At 39.5% G+C, this 17,948-nt stretch overlaps 1 protein-coding gene across 3 annotated transcripts in view; it reads left to right on the plus strand.

Moving 5' to 3' along the window:
- iars1 (isoleucyl-tRNA synthetase 1) overlaps window positions 1-17,948 on the plus strand; it is a 183,617-nt gene that overhangs the window by 95,005 nt on the left and 70,664 nt on the right. For all 3 annotated transcript variants that reach the window (XM_059649825.1, XM_059649823.1, XM_059649826.1), the window contains 6 exons: window positions 6,659-6,745; window positions 7,870-7,953; window positions 10,775-10,919; window positions 11,152-11,272; window positions 12,957-13,048; window positions 13,625-13,702. In XM_059649825.1, coding sequence (XP_059505808.1) covers window positions 6,659-6,745; window positions 7,870-7,953; window positions 10,775-10,919; window positions 11,152-11,272; window positions 12,957-13,048; window positions 13,625-13,702 — 607 coding nt within the window. The remainder of the gene's footprint in view (window positions 1-6,658; window positions 6,746-7,869; window positions 7,954-10,774; window positions 10,920-11,151; window positions 11,273-12,956; window positions 13,049-13,624; window positions 13,703-17,948) is intronic.

Below are 17,948 nucleotides of genomic sequence, written 5' to 3' on the forward strand. Positions count from 1 at the left end.
AATGTTATGGGTACTCTGATTCAAATCTCACCACAGCAGATAAACTTGAATTCCATAGAAATCTGGAATTAATGGTCTGATAACCATGAAACCATAATCAGTGGTTGTAGAAGCCTATCTAGTGTACTAATATTCTTTAGGGAAGGAAACTGCCATCCTTATCTGGTCCGGCCTACATGTGACTCAATAGCTACAACAGTGCGGTTAACTCTTAACTGGCCCCTGAAATGGTAAGCCATTCCGATGTATCAACCACTACCAAGTTTAAAGAAAGGAATAGAACCAGATGCACCTTCTGGCATTAAGACACTGGATACAACAACAACAAAGACAGCCTTGTCAACCCTGCCAAGCTCTCTTTCTAATAGTACTAGTGCCAAAATTAGCAAAGCTGTCTCACTGAGTAGTCAAACTACAGCCAGACACAGTCATACTCATGAAATTTTACCTTACACAAAATCCCCCAGAGAGCATCAATACAATAGACAACAGACAATAGGTGCTGGAGTAGGCCATTCGGCCCTTCGAGCCAGCAACACCATTCGTTATGATCATGGCTGATCATCCACAATCAGTATCCTGTTCCTGCCTTATCCCCATAACCCTTGATTCCACTATCTTTAAGAGCTCTATCCATCTCTTTCTTGAAAGCATCCAGAGAGTTGGCCTCCACTGCCTTTTGGGACAGAGCATTCCATATATCCACCACTCTCTGGGTGAAGAAGTTTTTCCTCAACTCTGTTCTAAATGGCCTACCCCTTATTTTTAAACTGTGTCCTCTGGTCCTGCGCTCACCCATCAGCAGAAACATGCTTCCTGCCTCCTCAGTGTCCAATCCTTTAATAATCTTATACATCTAAATCAGATCCCCTCTCATCCTTCTAAACTCAAGTGTATACAAGCCCAGTTGCTCCAATCTTTCAACATATGATAGTCCTGCCATTCCAGGAATTGACCTCGTGAACCTACACTGCACTCCCTCAATAGCAAGAATGTCCCTCCTCAAATTGGGAGACCAAGACTGCACACAGTACTCCAGGTGCGGTCTCACCAGGGCCCTGTACAGCTGCAGAAGGACCTCTTTGCTCCTATACTCAATTCCTCTTGTTATGAAGGCCAGCGTGCTATTAGCTTTCTTCACTACCTGCTGTACCTGCATGCTAGCTTTCATTGACTGATGTACAGGAACACCTAGATCTCGTTGTGCTTCCCCCTTTACCTAACTTGACTCCATTTAGGTAGTAATCTGCCTTCCTGTTCTTGCCCCCAAAGTGTATAACCACACACTTATCCACATTAAACTGCATCTGCCATGCATCCGTCCACTCACCTAGCCTGTCCAAGTCACCCTGTATTCTAATAACATCCTCCTCACTTTTCACACTGCCACCCAGCTTTGTGTCATCAGCAAATTTGCTAATATTACTTCTAATGCCTTTGTCTATATCATTAATATATATCGTAAACAGCTACAGTCCCAGCACCGAACCTTGTGGTACCCCACTGCCTGCCATTCCAAAAGGGACCTGTTTATCACTACTCTTTGCTTCCTGTCAGCCAGCTAATTTTCAATCCAAGTCAGTATTTTGCCCCCAATACCATCAGGACAGATCCAGCAGGGGTGGCAGCACAGTGATAGAAAGCTGAGGGAGAGGCATCCTTGGATGCTTCAATGTTTGTGCTGGACCCCAGGGAGTGTCAGGGCACCAGATGAAACATGAGCAAGGAAACCTTCAACTGATGACCATGCCCTGGCCCTGGTTTCAGTATTCATTCAGTGTTGAGCACCACTTGGAGAAAGCCTATCCTTTGTAATATAGTGATAGTGCCACAATACATGAAAAGAGGGTGTTCTCATTGTTGGCAGTGGTGCCGGTGACGAGTGGTGTCCTGCAGGGTTCAGTGTTGGGGCCGCAGCTGTTCACCTTATACATTAATGATCTGGATGAAGGGACTGGGGGCATTCTGGCGAAGTTTGCCGATGATACAAAGATAGGTGGACAGGCAGGTAGGGGAAGAGGTGGGGAAGCTGCAGAAAGATTTAGACAGTTTAGGAGAGTGGTTCAGGAAATGGCTGATGAAATTCAATGTGAGTAAATGTGAGGTTTTGCACTTTGGAAAAAAGAATACGGGCATGGACTGTTTTCTAAATGGTGAGAAAATTTGCAAAGCAGAAGTGCCAAGGGATCTGGGAGTGTTGGGCCAGGATTCTCTAAAGGTTAACTTGCAGGTAGAGTCTGTAATTAAGAAAGCGAATGTAATGTTGTCGTTTATCTCGAGGGTTGGAATATAAAAGCAGCGTTGTGCTTCTGAGGCTTTATAAGGCTCTAGTTAGGCCCCATTTAGAATACTGTGTCCAATTTTGGGCCCCACACCTCAGGAAGGACATACGAGCCCTGGAGTGTGTCCAGCGGAGATTCACATAGATGATCCCTGGAATGGTAGATTTAACGTATGATGAACGGCTAAGGATCATGGGATTGTACTCATTGGAGGTTAGAAGGTTGAGGGGAGATCTAATAGAAACTTACAAGATAATGTATGGTTTAGAAGGGGTGGACGCTAGGAAGTTGTTTCCGTTAGGCGGGGAGACTAGGACCCGTGGGCACAGCCATAAAATTAGAGGGGGTAAATTTAAAACTGAAATGAGACGACCTTTCTTCAGCCAGAGAGTGGTGGGTGTGTGGAATTCATTGCCGCAGAGTGCAGTGGAGGCCGGGACGTTGGATGCCTTCAAGGCAGAGATCGACAAATTCTTGATCTCAGAAGGAATCAAGGGCTACGGGGAGCGTGCAGGGAAGTGGAGTTGAAATGTCCATCAGCCATGGTTTAAATGGCAGAGTGGACTTCATGGGCCAAATGGCCTTACTTCCACTCCTATGTCTTATGGTCTTATGGTCTAAGGGTGCAGATGTACCCAGTGTGAGGGACTTCAAAGTCTATCCCAAGAGTGGCCCAGCAGCATCACTACTGACTGAGCTGATTGAGTCCAGAAGAATGTTGCTGCTTGACAGGGTATGTGGCAGATGCTAAGAGAGCTGAAGGAAGGAAAAACATGCTTGATTTTTCTCCTTGCCAGTCTGTCTGCTACAGATGCAACTGTCCATGATAGTATCTGTAACTGTAACCACTACACAGTCCTTATGGAGAGAAGATCTTGTCTTCACATTGAGAATATGGAGTTGTGTAGCACTTTCACTGAGCTACCTAAGAAAGACTTCGAACAGATCAAGCAACTGGAGGTGCGGTAGGCCACCAGCAGCCACAGAATCTCATCACATTTTATATCCCCACTCTATCATTACCATCAACAGGAGGATGAAGAAAGCAGGAGGGCATGATAGGAGCAGCAGCAGGCATACCTAGCAGTTAGGTGTAAGATTAGCGAAGCTACAAAACAAGACTGCTTGGATATCAAACAGAGTGAGCAGCAAGTAATAGTTAACCAATCCACAACTAACTGGTCAGATAAGACCATAAGGTAGAGCCCATTCAGCTCATTGAGTCTCCTGTGTCATTCGATGTGATCATGGCTGATCTGAAATCCTCAGCTTTACTTTTTTGATTTTTCCTCATAGCACTTGATTCTCTTTCTGACTCAAAATCTGTCTATCTCAGCCACGAACATACTGAACGATCTGTTCCACAGCCCTCTGCAGTAAAGAATTCCACAAATTCACTATCCTCTGAAGGATGAAATTCTTATCTCTGTGCTAAAGGGTGCCCCCTTACTCTTTGTTATGATTGGCCCTAGACTTACCAACAAGGGGGAAATGATCTCTTCATACCTACCCTGTCAAGTCATCTAAGAATTTTACATGTCTCTTACTCTTCTAAACTCCAATGGGTTCAGGCCCCTACTACACAATTTGTCCTCAAGTTTGTGCCTCCGTACCTGATATCACCTTATCTGAACCTTGTCTGGACTGCCTCCAGTATCAGTATAACTTTACTTGGATAGGAGCCCAAAACTGTTCAAACTATTCCAGCTATGGTCTGACTAGTGCTTTGTATAATTTTAGCAAGGCTTCCTTATTTTGATATTCCATTCCCATTGAAATACAGGCCAACATTTGCCTTCCCTAACATCTGCCGAACTTCTATGCTAGATAGTGAGTTTTGAGAAGATTTGTAGCTCAGGTTGAGGTTCTGGATGTGAGTTTGCTTGCTGAGCTGGAAGGTTAGTTTTCAGACGTTTCGTCACCATTCCAGGTAACATCAGTGAGCCTCCGACGAAGCACTGGTGTTATGTCCCGCTTTCTATTTATCTGGTTAGGTGTTCATAGGGTCTGTGTTCATAGGGTACCCATTCTTTTTGAATACGCTATCTAGGTGATTTTCCTCTGCTCTGTGTAGTTCCTTTGTGCTGCAGTGTGTGGTGGCTCGTTGGAATAATGTTCTAATGCAGCTTCGTTTGTGGGTGTTGGGATGGTTGCTCCTGTAGTTCAGTATTTGGTCTGTATGTGTTGTTTTCCTGTAGACGCTGGTTTGAAGTTCCCCATTGACTGTTCGCTCTACTGTGACATCTAGGAATGGCAGTTTGTTGTTGTTTTCCTCCTCTTTTGTGAATGTTATGCCAGTAAGGGTATTATTGATGGTCTTGAAGGTTTCTTCTAATTTGTTTTGTTTAGTGATGACAAAGGTGTCATCCACATAGCGGACCCAAAGTTTGAGTTGGATGATTGGCAGAGCTGTTTGTTTGAGTCTCTGCGTTACTGCCTCTGCTAAGAACCCTGATATTGGAGATCCCATGGGTGTACCGTTGGTTTGTCTGTAGGTTTTGTTATTGAAAGTGAAGTGGGTGGTAAGGCATAGGTCCACTAGCTTGATGATGTTGTCCTTGCTGATGAGGTTGGTGGTGTCTGGTGTATGTGTCTTCTGTTCTTCTAATAGTGTCATCAGTGTTTCTTTGGCCAGGTTGATGTTGATGGATGTGAACAGGGCTGTTACATCAAAGGAGACCATTTATTTCATCCTCTTCTATCTTGGTGTCTTTGGTGTTCAGGAATTCTTGGGTGGAGCGAATGGAGTGGTGGGAGTCTTCTACTAGGTGTTTTAGTCTTTGGTGTAGTTCCTTGGCTAATCTGTAGGTTGGTGTTCCAGGTAGCGACACTATGGGCCTGAGGGGGTTTTTTGGTAGTCCGTAGAAGCGTGGTGTGTTGAATCCATCTGGTTTCATTTTTTTGGAAGTCTCTCTTGTTTAATTCTCCAGATTTTTGAAGTTTTTTTGAGTAAGGCTGTGATTCGATTCTCTAGTTGTGGGGTCGGGTCTATCGCCACCTGTTGGTAAGTGTCGGTATCTGCAAGCAGTGCGTTGTATGCTAGATATTTGAGATTGCACAGTGTTCCATACAACTCATGACTGTTCAGACCCTGATATTAAAACACAACCATTTTGACCAAAATTTGTCACAAGAAAAATATTGGTAGGAAAAATGTTTATTGGAGATTGAATGCATTTCCTCCATTTTATTGAAGAAACATACATATTCTAAAGAATTAAACTGAACTGCCAACTTTTAGAATATTCATTCTTTGAATTTTAGAGCAAAGAATCTTTGTCTAGTATTGTCAAGATTTTTTTAAAAATCATTTTTTATTAAGTAAAATTACAAGCTACTGTGTGTGGTGGGGGAGGTGGTGGCATGGCTTAGACATAACTTGTCAAACCTTTTGAGGCATTGCACGTGCAGTGGAAACCTATTGTAATTTTAAAATGAAGTAAGTTTAGAAGTTAGGAGGCAACTGACTGGAATGTGTAAATATAGTTCAGTCCCCAAGTTAAAATCTGATATTACATTTCTCCCTTTTTTTATTGAATTTTTATTTAAATTTCTACATGCCCAATTATAATGAAGTTCCCTGTCTGAATTTGTGCTGTAGTGGCATCTTCATGCTATTGGTGGTGCTACAGCATTTCCACTTGTCAAGTTTAAGACTTTCTAACAAGTGGAAATATTCAGCTTGCATGTACCCTCCAAATCCTTCTTAATTCATTCACTCTTTCTTGATGGCTATATCCTTTTAATTTTGGTGTCACCTTTTGTAATTTATTTTATCTGCTAAGCAGTGGAAACAATGAAGGGAGAGATTATTCACAAAAAAATGGTTGGCAAGGCTGATCCATATACAATCCTGCCATTACAATGAATAGGCGTTGAGTCGACAGGAACTAATATTTCCAAGAGTTTTGAATTACGAGTGATCTATTGAGATATATAAAATTCTTAAAAGGATGGACACCAGTAGAATATTTCCTTTAGTTAATGAGTTAAGTACTAGGTGTCACTGTCTCAGAATAAGCAAACAACCATTTAAGAATTGAAATTAGGTGTAATTAGATTGCAGATTTATTTTTTGAAATTTTCTTCTCAAAGTGCTGCTGAATATATTCAGTGCAGAGTTTAATGGATTTTTGACAACTGAGAGAATTAAGATAGTGCGGATAAGAGATCATCCATGATTTTACTGATGGTGGAGGGCCTGTAAGGTTGAATGGTGTTCTCCTGCTATTAAATCAAAGAAATGTAGTTAATTGAGTGAAATTTTGTATTGTATGACATGACTACAAGTCATTTGATGTTCTTTGAATCAGAAACTAATATTGTAACAGAAAACTTACTCAGACTTTCTAACTTCATAAACTCTATTTCTCTAGGTTTTATACCCTATTGGTATTGTCTACTGCTCTGTTTGGAAAGCCACCTTTCAGGAATGTAATAGTCAATGGTCTAGTATTGGCAAGGTATGACCCTGCTTAACTTTCCCACATCCGTAACCATTAAAATTATATTTGATTTTTCGGTATTATCAAAAGTTATAGGGGTTAGCAGCATAATTATCTCTTATAATTGAAACATTGTTTTCTGTTGAGCATTCATGTTCTAGTTAATATTTTGGGTGTTGTAAACGTTAATTACTCATCATTAAAAGATCAAACTTTTAGCATTAACTTTACTGTAACCAGTTTAAATTATAATTGATTTTCCTAAGCAGCTGTTGTAGTCTGGGTGGAGTATGAAAGTAGTTTTACCCATTTCTCTTCTTGGTCAGCTGACTCCATATTTGGAAGGTACTTGTAGGTTTGAAGTGGCAATGGTGACTGGTGGAGGTTGGTAATAGGTAAAAGGCTGAAAAAGCTTTGAGCTCATTCAGTTCCAAATGTTATCCTCATATTAACTTATTAAATACTTGTGACAAGCTATGGGAAGCATTGGTTTCACACTGTGGCACACAGTTAGAGACAGTTGAGATGAATGATAGAATCTGTTTAGAGTTGTCAAAGATGATGCTCAAAATTTGTTTGAATTTCTCTGCATCTGGAACTCAATCAGTTGGCCTTAATCATGCCAAATTCATTTCATTTCCTGCAGTGGAATTAACTAGCTCATATTCTCAGGGCTACCATGAATATTGTTTTCTGAGGAAATGGAGGAAATTGTAATACATTGAATGGAAGCTTTTCTTCAAAGATTTTTAAATATGTAATGTTGGATGTGCCTCTTGAATATTTGTTGTTTATGTGTGCAAATGAGGGTAGATTTAAAGCAAATGAGAACTGGGCTTGAAGAGAAATCAACATAATATTTAAGTGCTAAGAGAAGAATTTTGCCAAAGAAGTTAATTAAACAATAAAGAAAATATGGTTGAATGTTTGATGCTAATAAATTAGAATACCTCTGAAGTTGACTTCACCAATGATATGATCTTGTCAGAACTGCAATTAGTAAGATATTGCTGCCATGATAAAATCAAACTTGAAATAAATTCTGTTTTAAGTATAACATTTCTTTTATTTTCAATGCAGACATGTGTGAAATGAATAAAATGTGATTAGTGAATCATGTTTCTGTTCTCCTATCTGTGTAGCGATGGTCAGAAAATGAGTAAACGTAAAAAGAACTATCCTGATCCAATGCATGTTGTCAACAGCTATGGTGCAGATGCACTGAGGTAAAACATACATCATCTAATGAGTGTACATGGTGTTTTAAGACTTTTTCTAAACAGTATTGACCTGTTAACTCAGCATGAGAGATTTCCATGGGTCAACAACTACTATAATGTATCAAGTGACTATCAGGACATATTTTTCTTCAGCAATTCAAATGATCTTGAGTGCATGTATTCAAGTGATATGAGATGCCAAAGCTGATAAATTGGGTGTACCAAAAACAAAATTCAAGTATTAATGAGAACATCATTTAGAGTAATTAAGAATAATGAGGGAGGTTCAGTCTATCAGTTTGTCTAGATGATCTGTCAATTTTATCACAATTATAGCATTCCTGTTTCTCCTCATCCATTAAAATACTTCAAATAGTGCTATTTTGTTAATTCCTTAGACCCAAAAACCAGAACTTCATTATGAACAAAAACAAAATTGCTGGAAAAGCTCAGCAGGTTTGACAGTATCTGTGATGGAGAAAACGGAGTTAACGTTTCAGGCTTGGTGACCCTTCCTCAGAACTGGTGGTGGCTGGGAAAACGTCAGTTTATATGCAGAAAATGGGGAGGTGGGTGGGATCGGGAGTAAACAATAGGATAGAGTCAAAAGAAAGAGAATTGGACAGACAAAGGAGTTGCTTATGATCAGGCTGGGAGGGTGAATAGTTGTTAATGGGGACTGTTGGTGATTAACAACAGGGGGTGTGTAATGGCAGGCTATGTGCTAACAAGTTTTGTTGTACGACATAGGGGACTGGGACTTGGGAGCGTGCCAACTACTCACCCTCCCAGCCTGATCGTTAGCAACTCCTTTGTCTGTCCACCTGTTTATCTCTCTCTTTTAGGCTCTATCCCTGCACATTCGCCCCATGTCTGCGTGGGCTTCCTCCCACAGTCCAAAGATGTGCAGGCTAGGTGGATTGGCCATGCTAAATTTCCTGTAGTGTTCAGGGGTGTGTGGGTTATAGGGAGAAGGGTCTGGGTGGTAAGCTTCATGGGTCGGTGTGGACTTGTCGGTTGAAGGGCCTGTTTCCACACTGTAGGGATTCTATGGATTTCATTCTATGGAACTTCTATCATATTGTTTACTCCCTACCCCACCCACCTCTGTACTTTCTGCATATAAGCTGACGTTTTCCCAGCCGCCACCAGTTCTGAGGAAGGGTCACCAGACCTGAAACATTAACTCTGTTTTCTCCTTCACAGATGCTGCTAGACCTGCTGAGCTTTTCCAGCAAGTTTGTTTTTGTTCCTGATTTACAGCATCCGCAGTTCTTTTGGGTTTTAGATAACTTAACTTAATTATGTCTGTGTTTTAACAAACTGGTTGATACAGAATTTCCCTATCCCTTCTTGAAATTTCAAGTGTTTCCTACATTTATTTCCACAGTCCGATAGATCAATACCTATTCAACATGGTTCACTCTTTCTAGGCCTAGCAACTAAGATATCATAGATAACTTTGAGGCCATGACAATGGGTAGAAACCAATCCTGTTTTTTTTTTTGGTTGCTTGTGGTTATTTAATGCACTTCTGGTTGCATCATGTTTCAAATTAACATCATTCACACTGCATAATATGGACAGTTTACATGGAAGCCAACTGCACAGTTTGTTCATAGAATCTCTACAATATGGAAACAGGCCATTTGGCCCAATGAGTCCAAGGTGACCCTCCTAAGAGTGTCCCACCCTGACACACCTCCCTACCTCATCCCAGTAACCTTACAGTTCCCATGGCAAAAGCATCTACCCTACGCATTCCTGAACACTACAGGTAATCCACCTTGGCCAGTCCACCTGACCTGCACATCTTTGGACTGTGGGAGGAAACCAGAGCACTCGGTTGAAACCGATGCAGACATGGGGAAAACGTACAAACTCCGCGGATAAAGTCATCCAAGGATGGAATCGAACTTTGACCCCTAGTGCTGTGAGGCTACAGTGCTAACCACTGAGCCAACTGTGTTGCCCGTGCTTCTGTGTGCATTATGACTGAATACTTTGGTTAAATAAATCCCCTTATTTAAATATTCCTAAAAATCTCCAAGTCAATTTGAAATATCCCATCATCATAGCAGGACCTAAAACATTCTCAAATCTAAATTATCATTAACTTTGTGTGTATGAAGAATTTTTTTTTCTTTGCACGAGTTTAATACTTCTGACGTGGTTATGAAAATAGATGATTGTAAAGATAATAGTTGTAGGAAACCAATTTCAGCAAATTTCCTATCAAAAACATTGGACTTTCAAATAATTACTGCTAAATTATAAGTAATGCATTTTACGCAAATATAGTCTGTCACATTATGTTAAAGTTTGAACCGAACCAGAAGGTAAAATCTGTTGAACATCATGAAATTGCCAGTTTATGATTGAAATCCTAACATAAAATAATGTCATCTGCCTAGAAGTAAAATACACTTCTTGGAGTATCTTTTGTAAATTGTGAATTCTGTCAAATTGGTGAGACGTAATAACATTATTTAACTGAATTTGTTTATCTTAGTTGTTTAGCAATTTATATTAAATCTATTTTAATGATATGATAGTCTGGTATTAATTATATTTCCTATTTTGAAGAAAGGCACACCTTTTTGAAGATAAGTTAATTTTTCACAACTTTCCCATTACTTTAATTTGTAAATTGTGCTATTGCAGATGAATCAAAGTTACTTTTAAAGACAAGATATCCTGCAATAATAGTTGCATTTACATTTGAAAGCTTTTTACACTTCTTGGAAAAGTTTTGTATAGACGTAATTTTAACTGTGTTTAACTGTGTGTGCCATTTTTTTCATGAACTGTGTAAATGTTCTTGTAGGCTGTACCTCATTAATTCCCCAGTTGTGAGAGCAGAAAATTTACGCTTTAAAGAGGAAGGAGTGAGGGATATTCTGAAGGATGTTTTCTTGCCTTGGTACAATGCATACAGGTTCCTTGTTCAGAATGTTCAGAGATTGCACAAGGTACAGGAGAATATTTCCATTCAGTTCCACACAGATATAACAATATGTACATTTGCAGGAATTTAAGTACACTTCCATCTGACTGTATAGAAATGTGTAGATTGAAATATTAGCTTAATGTCATAATATGTCTTCAAATGTGACAATGTTAAAGTGGAGTGTGATATGTACTATGATGTGTATTGTAGAATGCTCAGTTATTTTTCAAGTATTGATAAATTTCTCATTCCAGGAAGAAGGTATCCAGTTCCTTTTCAATGAAAGTACTATTGAGGACAGTGATAACATCATGGATAAATGGATACTTTCATTCACGCAATCACTAATTCAGTTTTTCAAGGCAGAAATGGAAGGTAATCAGGAAAATGGCAAAATGTTTAAAGAAAAAATAAATTTACCGTAACTACCTTTTAGTTATCTTCAATATTCTTTTCCCGGGTATTTTGTACAGGGTTAATAATTCACTTTAATTTGACAATATATGCCCTGTAATTTGAACTTAATGAAGGTGCAAAAAAAATGCTCATTTAGCTCTCAGCAGAGTCTAAGTCTATTTTGGAAAAAGAAAAGCATAAATCCCCATGTAAATTCATATCTCTCTAAATTTTACAAATTCTATTGCAATACTAAGGAAATGGCACATTTTTGGAGGTGCTATCTTCAAATGAAACAATGAAACACTGAACCATGATCTTTTCTGTTCTCTCAAGTCAAGATCTCATGGCATTGTTTTGTAAGACAGCAGGGGAATTCTTCCATGTCCTGACCATTATATATCCTGGAATCAATGTTACAAAAAATGGATTGTCTGGTCATTGTCACTACTTGCTGTTTTGTGGGACTTGGTTGTGAGGAAGATTGCTGTGTTGCCCACATTACAACAGTGACTGTAAAATATTTTGCTATCCTGAAGTCGGGAAAGATGCGACACTGAAGCAAATCTTGCAGTTATACAGTGTCCTGAAGAATGGTGTTGCTTATTGCTTTCCTGATGGCTGAATATTTGAATAATTTTATTGCTCCTTTTGTGGAATTCTGTTTAAGTTGGCAATGTCTATTCGGCTCCACCATTTAACTAAACTGAAGCAGACATTTGATAAATTTGTCTCTTTTGAAGTGGTGCTGTAAATAGCCCCCGAATCCCCACTATCCCAATCCAGCAGGTATCATTTTTTTTTCCCACATTCAACCCACTGTTTTGTGCCCTTAGTTCCATGACCTGAAAGGAACTTTGATCCTTCTGTGCAATCCACCAGGAAGATGATTTTCATCTCAAACATTGCATGTCATTGTCCCTACTTCATCTTCTGTGTTATTGGTACTCACATTGTATTTTCATTACCATTTGACTTGTTTAGGGCTCTTCTCATTGATCTCCTGAGCAATGGCACTGATAAACATGTCACCTAGAACTTATCTTCCTTGCTTAATCATTATCCCACTTAGTCATTCCAGTACTGTGCACATCAAATTTAAAGTCATTTCTATTCCTTTCAATTTCCTTTTTGGTTCCACTCCTCTGTAACACTAACCAGCCCAATATCTATGAATATTCTTTCAACTTTTTCTCAAGTCTTCTAACTCTTCTGCATGGGATGTTTGCTCTCTTTGTGTATCTGTGCTGTACCATCAATGACAGAGTTTTTCTAGTCTTGCCCTATTTCCTGAAATTTGCAATCTGTATGCTCGCAATTTGCTGCAGTCTTGGCCAAATCCATAATTCTTTTAGCGGATGGTGGGGAGGGGAAGAAAACACTTGGATATCTGAGCCCATTTGTCTAAGACCTCCTGTCGTCACCTTGTCTAATCCTGAAACATTAACTGCTTTGGGTATTATCCTTTGTTCATATTGATAAACTGTAACATCTCAGCTGGGAATTAATTGTTTATATTTAGAAAAAAAAGTTTAAGATCCACTTAATGCCTATTCATCATTTATACTTATGAATCTATTGAGCTAATCACATTAAAATGTGTAAACTTCAGATTTGCATTCATTTTTTACAAGTGGTGTTCAAAAAAAACTTTTCATTACAGCATATAGACTTTACACTGTGGTGCCAAGACTAGTCAAATTTGTGGATTTATTGACAAATTGGTATGTGCGAATGAACCGCAAAAGATTAAAGGTAGGAAACTTTGTATTTCCTTGAATGGAGATCATCTTTATTAAGCCCTTCCATTTCCTTTCTTATAACTTAAATAAAAGATAAGTAGTTCCCCTCGATAACAGTGTGTCGATTTGGAGGAACACAGCAGGCCAGGCAGCATTATAAGAGCGGGAAAGTTGACGTTTCGGGTTGGGACCCAAATTCTGAAGAAGGGCCCTGATCCAAAACGTCAATTTTCCTGTTCCTCTGCTGTCTAGCCTGCTGTATTCCTGCAGTAAAACACTCTGTTGTCTCTGACTCCAGCATCGGCAGTTCTTGCTATCTGAGTAAATTAGCTCACTTTGATTTGCGCTGTTCCAATGATGATTGAGACTTGCTCGTGAATTACAGTTTCAGTATCAATGGGGTTATGTATGGAACAAATTTAGATTCTTGTTTGTGATGGATATTAGTAATAGAAGGGGCATGGAGTATATTTCCATAAAAATACTGTTTAGATAACGCAACTTTTAAAAGGTTACCAACGTTTAACAATCATTGCATTTCAGAGAGGAGAATTTATTGTTAATTCTGCTTACAATTTCTCTTTGATAGGGTGAGAGTGGCACAGAAGATTGCCAAAGGGCTTTGAAGACCCTGTTCAGTGTTTTGTTCTCCATGTGTCGGCTGATGGTATGGAAACTTAACAATAATTTTACTTTGATGATGTGTGCAGGTGTTGAAAAGTTGCTCACTTTTTTGCCTGATTTTCTTGCCTTCCCCTTGGACCAGGTGCTATTATAATTATTCAATGTCTCATTTTCAATTCATTCTACATATAAATTACTTGTTTCTTACATGCAACACAATGCATCAGTTCAACAATTGCCTTTTAAATCATGTCTTTCTGATTTACTAACATAATAGTGACGTGGTGAAAATGCCACTGTTGTTGATCCTCTTCTATTTAATGTATTTTCTACTTGAGCTTCTGAGAGATCTTTTAGAAGTGTTTCTGCTTGTTTTAAGATTGTGTTTGCTTTTTTGTGATTGAATTTATTTTAGCTAACTGCCAAGCATAAACGTGATGATAAGATTTTGTTAACTAAATAAGCATATGTAAGGCCTTACAGTAACTTATAACCCTGAATACCTAACAAAGGTTTAGATAATTTTTTTTTAGTCAGGTAGTTGAGGCTGTTGACCCAGGGAAACAACAGGTGTCATATAACAGCTTCATTGTCTATGAAAGTTATTTATGGGAGTTATCAAACATGATTTGAGGGAGTTTGGTTGCCAATAGCTCAATTTTTTTTTCATGTATTGACTGCAAGTTATGCTTTTTACTTTGCAAATAAATAGTTTTTGTCCTTGGTCCACATATGGTATTGAAGTAGTTGAACTTGCTTCGTTTTAGTTCCAGTTTTTACAGGAAATTAATATAAAGGCAGAACCTATCCTCAAATTTCTTAAATATTTGTGTGGTTGGGGCATTTGGGAGTGATAGTTATTGATTTTTTTTTAAACACTGAAATAGTTAGGCAAAGACCGATCATTCATTACCATTTGAAACTAATTTCAGTATTCGGTTCAACTAGCGCAATTTTCTCTCGTATGCCTTTTCTCTGAAATTTTTTTTGGTTGATTGAAGTTAGACCTGGCATTTTACCTTTTTAAAATTAGGCTCCTTAGTTTTGTTCACTGCTTTAGGTGATATCACTAAAATAATTATGTGCAAGAAATGCTTGAAGAACATAGGATAATTACTGGCTAGAAATCTTCGTCAATTATACCTTTTCTGAACAAATTACTTTCTCATGTATTTTGCTGTACATGTAATGTTTTGAAAATTAGCTCTGTATTGAGTGTAATCATTACTGTTGTAAGAGTTCAGTGTTGATGTAGCATGCTCAAAAATGTCTTTTCAATTTGGCCATGTGATATAAATATGTATTGAAGACATTAAGAATAATGACTTGAATTTTGCAGGAACTAATGTTGACTCACAGACAGCTACCCACGAAATTTTTGGAAGCATTTGAGCAACAACTTGCTCAAATCTGCTGTCTGATCCCGCATGGAGCCTACTTTGGACTATCAGTGTGTAGGAAAAATGTAGCAAGACTCTTCAGACTATCAGCTTGAAAATTCATACTGAGGCATAAAATATCAAAATCAAAATAGAAGATAGGAAGTATGTTTAGACTCTAAAATAGGATCAGAAAAGATCTTTGCCATACAATGACCAATAAGAGAGAATCTTATAACCATTCCAGAGGTTATCATAGACTTTTGATCGCTAAGGAGTTGTCAGTGGTTATTTTTTTTCCTCACCTTTTGACTTCCATTAACCTTTTCATACCCATAAGAGTTTAGAGTAATGGAATTTAAGTTACTGGTAGGGTAGTCCATACTGGGATTTATAGTACCTAGACTGATGTTTAGAGTAGTGTAGTTGGCATTTTTTTTAGTGAGAATCTAACACAAGGGGCCATCTAATTAGCTGTAAATTAATTTAATAGAATTGTTAAAAATTAAGTAGTTGCTAGAAGGTGAAAAAGTGCAGTCAGCAGTGTAGTTTGCTTCTATGGAATTTGGGAAATGAGAGACAGTTTGAATGACCCTTATATCCACATCTACAGGAAATGTTCAGTTGCAGCTCCAGTCAAACTGCGTGGATCAGTTGGACACATTCAGGAGCATGTCGGAGTTTTAGGGATGTGGTTACATCCAAGGTCAGGCAGATTGATGGGTGACTGCAAGAAGGGGCAAGCAGACAGTGCAGGATCCCCCTGTGACTTTTTAACAAGTATACTGTTTTGGATACTGTTGGAGGTAAGTGTTTGCCAAGTGGGGAATGGTAACAGCAGCAGCCAGAGTGATGGCACCACAGCTGGCTGTGTTATACAGCAGGGAGGGTCAAAGTACAGTAGACAAGAAGTAATTTTTTTTCAGAATTCCTACCTTGTGGAAACAGGTCCTTCAGCCCAACAAGTCCACAATGATCCTGGAGATTTCCACTTAGATCCATCCCCCTATAAACCACCTAATCGCTCATCCCTGAACACTATATGGGCAATTTAGCATGACCAATCCACCAAATCTACACAACTTTGGCCTGTGGGAGAAAACTGGAGCACCTGGAGGAAACCCACGCAGTCATGGGGACAATGTGCAAATTCCACACAGACAGTCGCCTGAGGGTGGACTCGAACCCGGGTCCCTGGTGCTGTGAGGCAGCAGTGCTAACCGCTATAGAAATATGGAATTGTATAGACAGGGGCAAGGCATTTCTGTGGCTGCAAAACAGACTCCAGAATGGTGTGGTGCCTCCTTGGTGCCAAGGTCACGCTTATATCTTGAGTGGGCATGGGATGTTCTCAAAAGGGAGGGTGAGCTATCAGAGGTTGTGGTATACATTGATCCTAATGACAGGAAGAGTGATGAGGTCCTGTATAGGCAGTTAAGTAGGACACTGGAAAGCAGGACCTCTAGGTTTGTAATCTCAGGAATTCCTCTCTGCCACATGCTAGTGAGGCTAGGAATAGGAAGGTAATACAATTAAATATGTGACTAAAGAACTGGTGTAGGAGGGAGGGCTTCAGATATGTGGATCGTTGGGATGTCCTCCAGGGCAGATGGGACCTATTCAAGGAGAACAAGTTGCACCTAAATTGGAGAGGCACTAATATGCTGGCAGGAGCGTTTGCTAGCGTTACTCGGGAATGTTTGACTTGAGTTGAGGTTTGAGGTTGGTTGGCTCCCTGAGCTGGTTTGTTGTTTTGCAGACATTTCATTACTGTGCTTGGTAACATCCTCGGTTTAACTAGTGTGGCGGGGGTTGCGGGGGGGGGGTGGTTTGGAAACAGAACTGAAGCTCAGCAAATGAAATGATCAAGGAGGAATTAGACACTAAGGCCAGTCAAGCTAAAATGAAGACTGGATGGAGAGATTGCTGAACACAGCAGTTTAAAGTGCATTTGTTTGAACTTGAGTATGACAGGTAAGGCAGTTGAACGTAGAGCTCAGATTAATATGTGTAGCTACTGCAGAGACTTAGTTGAGAGAGGGACGTGATGACCTGCGCACCATTTTGGGATTTAGATGTTTCGGGAAGATAAGAGCTGGGGGAGTTGCGTTACTGATTACGGAGAATATCAGCTGTACTGAGAGGAGGACACCTTTAGAGGCTCATCCAGCATTGGCCATATGGTAGAGCTCAATCATAGGAAGGGTGCAATCACTTTGAAGTTGTATTACAGGCCTCCTAACAGTCAGTGGGAAATAGTGGAACAGATATGTGAACAGATTATGGTAAAGTGTAAAAACAAAACAGTTGTTGTGATGGGTGATTTTAACTTCCATTACATTGACTAGGACTTGCCCAGTGCCAGAGGCTTGGATCAGGGCAGTTTGTTAGGTGCTTTTTTTTTTGAGGCCAACTTTGACAATATTAAGCAGGAACGGGGAAGATAAATTGGGGTAGCTATTTTAGGGTGAATCAAGATCTGTATTTGGGAATCTTTAAAGGCCAATTGATTAGAGCTCAGAATCAGCATGCTCCTGTGACAATGAAGGATAAGGATGGCAAGACTCAGGAACCTTGGATAACAAGAGAAGTTGAGAACTTAGTCAAAAAGGAACATGAGACATATGTAAGGTTTAAGAGACTAAAGACCAGCAAATCTCTCAAAGAACTTAAACAAGAAGATAGGAGGGCCAAAAAGGGTGATGAAATGTCCTGGGTAAACAGAATTAAGGAGAATCAGAAGGTGTTTTATACATAGATAAGGAGCAAGAGGGTAGCTAGGGAAAGGGTAGGTCCACCTAAGTACAAGGATGGAACTTGTGTGGAGTCAGAGGAAGTGGATGAGGTCCTTGACTAATATTTTGTATCCGTATTTACAAAGGAAAAGGATGTGGTGGATGGGGCATGTTG

Source organism: Stegostoma tigrinum, chromosome 11 (assembly GCF_030684315.1).
Source record: "Stegostoma tigrinum isolate sSteTig4 chromosome 11, sSteTig4.hap1, whole genome shotgun sequence".
In the NCBI taxonomy this organism is placed as follows: Eukaryota; Metazoa; Chordata; class Chondrichthyes; order Orectolobiformes; family Stegostomatidae; genus Stegostoma; species Stegostoma tigrinum.